General features: G+C 34.9%; 1 protein-coding gene across 2 annotated transcripts; it reads right to left on the reverse strand.

Moving 5' to 3' along the window:
* Positions 1-815: 815 nt before the first annotated feature.
* On the reverse strand, positions 816-6,642 carry LOC132139705 (upstream stimulatory factor 1-like). 2 transcript variants are annotated; one of them, XM_059548268.1, is made up of 10 exons: positions 6,257-6,642; positions 5,954-6,000; positions 5,131-5,249; positions 4,933-5,058; positions 4,673-4,820; positions 4,004-4,058; positions 3,853-3,911; positions 2,238-2,332; positions 1,764-1,892; positions 816-1,438 (listed from the first exon to the last, which is right to left on the reverse strand). In XM_059548268.1, the coding sequence occupies exons 1-10, from the start codon at positions 6,259-6,261 to the stop codon at positions 1,352-1,354; spliced, it is 870 nt and encodes a 289-aa protein (XP_059404251.1). In that variant the 5' UTR covers positions 6,262-6,642; the 3' UTR covers positions 816-1,351. The 2 variants fall into 2 exon arrangements, with proteins under 2 accessions (XP_059404251.1, XP_059404252.1); XM_059548269.1 differs by having other exon boundaries at positions 4,673-4,805; positions 6,257-6,638.
* Between the last annotated feature and the right edge of the window lie 784 nt (positions 6,643-7,426).

The raw sequence follows: 7,426 nt of genomic DNA on the forward strand, positions 1-7,426 counted from the left end.
TTTCTCGATCTATCTAACTGACATTGTGATTATCCACTAGTTTTTTTTTTCTGTCATCCAGAATTCACAGAACCAGTTACGTAAGTAACTAGCGTTACCATGGTACCAACAGTTGTGTGTGTGATAGTAGTATGATAAGCATGTATGGTGTGCTGGACCAAAAAAAAATCAGATCCAATGAGTTCCCACCTCACAACTTGCAAGACTTATAGGACCACAGGCTGATTAGTCTGTGTAGGCCTACAATGATTTAAATATGTGTATTTTTTCATAATGTAGATTGAAATTAAAATATGACATTAACTTTACAAATTCCAAAGTTTCCAAACAGTGCTGTTTAATTCACAAATTCGGGCTTTTATTTAGTAACCAAAAGGCACCTATTGTATCCATTAGTTTTCTTATTCATAATTTGTTTGCATTATACAAGCCTTTGTATTTAACCTGAAATATTTTTACTTGCATTATTGAAATAAAAATACTTTTAAGTATGAATTTGCATGCATATATTCAAGACTTCTTCACATATAGGAGCTCTGTGTATGGTTTGCTCAAGCCAAACTTGTTAATAGTATATGTGAACTGCTATATCAACATAAAATCTGAGGTTCAAATTAGTTCAAATTGTTTATTAATCATTTGTAATGGCTTATTTTTTATATTTTTAGTATTTAAAATAATAATTCAGTTTCACTGAATCTGTGCACTTGTGATTTTAGTTAAATAAATCAATAAACCTACCAGTGTTACCATTTAAATTGACATCAAAATTTAATTGAACTTTTCTATGAGGTTCAATAAAGATTTGTTCAATGTTACGTAAAAACATTGTGTAAATTTACTGGGATGTGTACATTTCATAATTGCAATATATAAATGACCAAACTTTAAAGCTGGTGTTTTGGCCCAAATTGATTGTCAAGGCATTGCGTAACAAATAGTTTCAAGAACAACTTCTGACTGAAAAGAAATAAAACAATAAAATTTTTCTAAAGAAACAAATTAAGGTTACCAAGCTGTAAACACATTTCAATAAACAAATAATAAAAAATAACATATCTGAAACACCATCACAGCAGTCCTAAAAAGTATAATCATTCTTCAGACACAGATCTACAAATATACAGATCTGACAATTATACACAGTTTCAGTGCAGTTAAAATACCAGATCTCTCTGGAAACAATCTGAAACAATCAAAGGCTGTGTGTGAAGTGAACAGTGAAGGAGACAAAGAGAAATGTGGGATTGTACACTGTAAGAATGACTTCTTAAATGTCAATTTAAACCTGGATAAACATAATCAATGACAAGACCACAGCAGGAAAAGCTTATAGTTGATCTGCAATTCTTCACTTAGGGTCCACTGATGCTGCCACTATGCCGTGCTGTCTTAACTGCATTCTGATCATCTGATTTTTTGATTTCCACTCTTCCATCTGTGTGTGTAGGTGGAGGCGAGACATAAGAAAGAGACAGACCGACTGTATGAGCAAATGAAACAGTGTTGTCCAGTTTCTTTAAAACATTCACACCAACATAAAAATGTGCAGAACTGATAGATGCATGACTTCAGAAATACTATTAGCAGCAGTAGCAGCAGTTGTTGTGGTTACAGTGGAAGCTTTGGTAGCTGGTAGTGATCCTGTACTGTTCATTAAAGTATTTGATTCTGAAAATATGCTTACAATGTAAGTTTTATCAAATGAATGCATAACTAAAAGTTCTTTTATTTGAAGTGTCTTCCTGTGGCAGCTGAGATACCTCTTGTTTGAGAAGCTGATTGTCCATCCTTAGTCTATCCACAGCATTTAGTTCCTCTTCCAGTCGCGAATTGCTCTGACGCAACTCTTGAATATAGTCACATGCTTTCGATAAGATCCAACCTTTACTCTACAAAGAAGAGCAGAAGATAATTTGAGGCAACATTTCTAATTTTCATTTAGTTTAACTAAAACTTTTAGAAATACAAATATAACTAAAAGTAAAACATTAAACAATTAATCTATAAAGACAAAACATAAAAATGACAAACACAAAATTAATAAGACTAAAAAATTTAAATGAGCACTAAAATAAATAAAAATCTAAAGATAAAATAGTAAAAATAAAAACTAATTCAAAATATTAATAAACTCTTACAGTATCCACTTTATACTACAGAAATGCTCTATATTAAACCTTTGAATAAAATGTTTAAACTGGACATTGCTGGTGGCTTGTGCAAACTAAACTTACTTGACCATTCTTGGTGGCATCCACACTGCAGTCAGGGATTGTTTTGGAGAGCTGGACAATCCAGTTGTTGATCTTGTCCCTCCGTCTGCGTTCCACTGAGGGGAAAAAATGCTTACATTCAGACAGAACTCAATGACTCATTTGAAGATCTTTTTCAGTCTAATTTAAAATAAAGCAAGAAGGGATTGGATTAGTGGTGTAATGATTCAAGTTTCTTACGGTTGGGTATGTATTGCGGTTTTGGGGTCACCGTTTCGATACATTTCGGTATGGGAAGTAACGGGGAGTATTAGTGGTATTAGAAATTTCCACAAGAATAATCTACCATTTGCTAACAAAAAAAAAATATATATATAATTAATTAATTTGCCATAAGTGTTTTAATTATGAAAATAAAAGATAATTATAGATAATAAATAGAAACAAAAGCACAAAATTATAATCTCATTACAATTAATGTTCTTAAAAGGAATACAACAAATTTGATGTCTGACAACAAATATAGCATATGATAAAGTACATGTTTCAGTTAACATAATTGCACTCCTTTCTGATGCGCTCCATCATGCACGCCTATGAAGTATTTTAATTCAAGGGTTACTCCACCCCAAAATGAAAATTTTGTCAATCACTTACCCCCATGTTGCTCCAAATCTGTAAAAGCTATGTTCGTCTTCAGAACACAATTAAATATATTTTGGATGAAATATCCAAATATGAATTTGTTTTATTCATGTACAAAAAGTATTGTGATCGCTTCATAATGTTACGGTTGAACCACTGATGGCAGACGAACTATTCTGAGGATGCTTTTCATATTTTTCTGGACCTTGACAGTGTAATTTAATCTATGGGACAGTCACAAGCTTCTCGTTTTCATCCAAAATATCTTAAATTGTGTTCCGAAGATGAACAAAGCTTTTACGGGTTTGGAACGACATGGCGGTAAGTGATTAATGACAAAAATTTCATTTTGGGGTGGAGTAACCCTTTAAGACTTGATTGCTGATGAAAAAGAAATTGTTTAAGAAACAGAAACAAGAGCTTATTTATATAATGTCAAATCCATTAGAAATTAAAGTAATAGTCCGATTGCCTAAAGCTTCTTATGGCTGCAGTGAAGCTGATCACACAGGATGAAGCTCAAATCATAAATGAATCTATAGATCCAAAAACGTATTCATATATTTGTTCATAACAACATTACGCAACAGCAAAATGTAAAAGATAATTCCACTAAATGCTTATAAATGTTAGTCTATTTGTTTACACTGCCCGCGCTGGATGGAGATAAACTCTTCTGCTGTGCTTTGCTCCTGTAGTCGACAGCGCCCTGTAACGTTTGGATGCAGAAAGATGCAGGGATGCAGACACGAGACAGCAAAACCTGTGCTCTGCTATAGCGAAAGCTGTTACTCCAAATATGTATTTTTAGCTTTGTTTTTTCACCAAAACATATCCGTATCCTTTGTTAGAACTAAGATTAATTGCAGTACAAATGCGTATCGATCTGAGGGTGGCGAACGGTACGGTTCGGTCTTTTACTGAGAACCGTCGCACTCCTAGATTTGATAATGAGGTGGAGCTGCTGATTTAAAACAAAACACAGAATAACCTTCGTTGTGCTGAACCCTCCGCTTGTTATCCCTGGAAGCACGCGGTGTTCCTGACTTACTGTGAAGAATATAGGATTTGTTAAAGAAGTTGAAAATAAGCAGATTACTGATTGGACATGTGGCTTTATGTATGTTATATGAGATGACAACCTCTGCTGTGTTGAGGCTAGAACGTCCTGAGGCGACATCATTACATAGAGTTGACCTGCAAGAAAAGGAATAAAGGCAAATTATTCTAAAAACTACATACTGTTGATATAATTGCATCATTCGACATACAAAAAGGAAAAGCGACTAACTTTCAACTTTAAGCTGTATATAATAATGATACACTTTGTAAGGAACAATATATATTTATTATATATTATATTTTTAATAATTTGAAAGAAGTCTCACAATGGCATTTATTTGATACATTGTAAACAGTAAACATGTGAAATACGATTACAATTTAAAATAACTGTTTTCAATCGTAATATTGTTTTTTCAAATGTAATGTATTTCTGTGATGCAAAGCTGAATTTTCAGCAGCCATTACTCCAGTCCTCATTGTCACATGATGATCATTCAGAAATCATCCGGATTTCTAATTATTATCAGTGTTGAAAACAGTTATGCCATCTAATATTGAAACCATGCCACTTTTTTTCTAGGATTCTTTAATGAATAGAAACTTCAGAAGAACAACCTTTATTTGAAAGAAATGTCTTAACATTTTTTAACATTATAAGTGTCTTCACTGTCACTTTTGATCAAATATAATGTATCCTTTCTAAGCTGTAGAGTTTAAATGGTAGTGTAAATGTAATTTGGCATTACCTGAAGGGGCTGGTTGAGATAGTACCGAATCAGCTGTGTGGAGATTGGTTACCATGGTGCCGGCATTTGTGTCAGAGATGGTGGCAGGATAGTAGTACTGAGTTTCAGACGTCTCTCCCTCTAGATTCTCAGACTGAGAGATTACAGACTATAAATAAATGCATGCAAGCCTCTACTGACACAACCACCTCTTTGATATAAAAAACTTTTCTAACTTTTCTAAAAAGCAAATTTCTATTGCTGTTAGAAACAAGTAATACCTGGGTTACAGGTGGCATTGCTGCCTGTGATGCTGCAGGAAACCCAGTCACCACACTGACTGCTGCAGTCCCATCTGCCTGTCCTCCTAGCTGCCCGTCAGCCAGGTGGATGACCCGGTATGTTACCTGAACCATAGAGGTCAAGGGTTTAATCATGTGTCATGATCTAGATTTACTATGCAAACATGTGCCACATACCTGCCCCTCTGTTCCTTCCGTTTTTACAAGATGATACTTGATTTGCTGATCTGTGGAGAATGTGGCAGCGGACTGGATTGCTGCGACAGCCAGTGGGTCATCTGCTGTTTCAGCAGCTCCTGGTAAAGCAGTTCATACAGGTTATTGTTTGGGAACTCCTAAAAAACTGGATAGAAATCTATCATCTCAATTTAAACATGAAGTTATCTGGTTTTGGGCTTTTTTTGATTCAGATGAGCAGTCAAGTATTTGATCTCACTGACGTTGAATGTAAGGGTGATCATCATCATCATGACTTTTCCGATCATGTCCTGGCTGGGATTTCTAAATGGCCTAAAATGTCAGGGCTTCGGCTTTTTCCCCTATTGACATGCTCTTTACAGTCCTTATACATTATATGTGTATTTGCATTGCTTTGACCATTCTTTGCTCCTTCTTGCATGTTACGATTGGTCAATCATGTACAATGCCTGCACGGTATTGGTCTTTTCAGTCTTAACCCTTAGCAAGTATGAAAACAATAGGAAAATAAAACCAAGACCCATGCATTTTAAGCAATTTAGAAAAGAGGACCCTATTGAGTGTATCTACTGATGGTTTTTGTCTTACTAGAGAAAATTGTAAGTTTGTTTGAAGGTTGGTGTGCAGGTACATGTAATGTATATAGCACTAGATGGTGCTAACAAGTGGTAAGCTGTCACAACTAAACTGAAACTAAAGACTTGACTGCCACCCAAGCATTTTTGTATTGTTTATTTCCCTAAACACACTATGACCCAGAATGACAAAGGAACTTATGAACAGCTCAGTTTAAACATCGCACCGTCTTGCAGTATGGGAGAACCATCAGGATCATAACTTTTGGGTTCTCTAAACAAAGGAAACAAAAATGCATAAATAATTATTAAGAAAAGTATAATTACAATGCTAGATAACTATACTTATTAAGAAATATTTATATCACAATATATTTAAAAAGCTTGTTTAAAATCACAAATGCATATTATCTACATTAACACTCTTGCTTTTTCAGATGATATAAAATCATTTCAGATGACACTGTAGGAGTACAGATTTCAACAGCACGATAGCATGACTCGAGGATGACACTAAAAGTGGAACTCACTGCATATTTTTAAGAAAATTAGTGTCTGGGCTTCAGCTTAGGGGTCCTCAAACGTACACATTCACTGCAAAAACAAAACAAAAACAATAGCCAGTAACAAGAGGAAAGCAAAGGAGCACATTTGATACATAAACCTTGCAAAGCTGGACTTGCGTATATTCTGCTCTTAAAATGGTCCAACAGTGAAACGAAGCTTTTGTCTAAAAAAAAAAAAAGTCCCATCTCACCGATGTGTTGAGAAACCGCCCGCAAAGCTACACATAGCGACTAACTTGGCAAGAAGCAAAACAAGAACTGAAACAAAGCAGCCTTTATCATTCGAGCTATGAAAAAGAGTTTGTACCAATGACTAATCCGTATTATCGCCCCCCCCCAAAAAAAATATTTCCTAGTTAATTTAATTGTGAAATACCTGTTTTTGGTTAGCAGCAAACGTCAAAGCGACATATCCTTTCTGCGCATGGGCAGCAGACTTTATAGATTTTAATGTTAGCCACTAGAGGGCGCCATACAAAACAGCGCTATCAAATTTATTTTTGTGTCCTGAAGAAGGGTTATGGCACGTTTATAACTGAGAAACAAACCTGCTAAAATAGGACATCTTTAATCACACCAACACATGATCCCAATACGAATACAACCTTAATTTTATTTTAGAATTCATACTTTAAACAATGCCATACAGTGGGTTCACTTAAACTTTATAAAACACAATCCCACATCAAAGGTACAATTTTTTACATGGCATTTTAAGAGACATTCATGCCATGACAGTGTTAATGACATTAGCATCACCCAAACCAGTGCATAAACATATTGTAATTGAAGGATCTCTCATCTAAATATCTGTTAGTCTCTCATAATTTCTGAGGGACAAACACACAGATTTCATTGACTATTATTTGTGATGTAGTACAAGCTAGATGATTTATAATTTGTTTTTAAGCAAGTGGTGTTGTACCGAGAGATTCATTCTACACTCAGAGAAGCTCTGACAAAAGTGGGAAAGTGAGGAAAGCTAGCAGTAGCGCTGCTCCACTGTGCTGCATGACAGACCAGCCAGAACAGGTCTGAAGATTACCTGGAAAGAAAACAAACATAGCAGCCCGATCAACATCTGTCAGTCACTGATTCATTACAACAAAAGTCATGAATAAAAAATGCACATAA

This window comes from Carassius carassius, chromosome 4 (assembly GCF_963082965.1).
Source record: "Carassius carassius chromosome 4, fCarCar2.1, whole genome shotgun sequence".
NCBI lineage: Eukaryota > Metazoa > Chordata > Actinopteri > Cypriniformes > Cyprinidae > Carassius > Carassius carassius.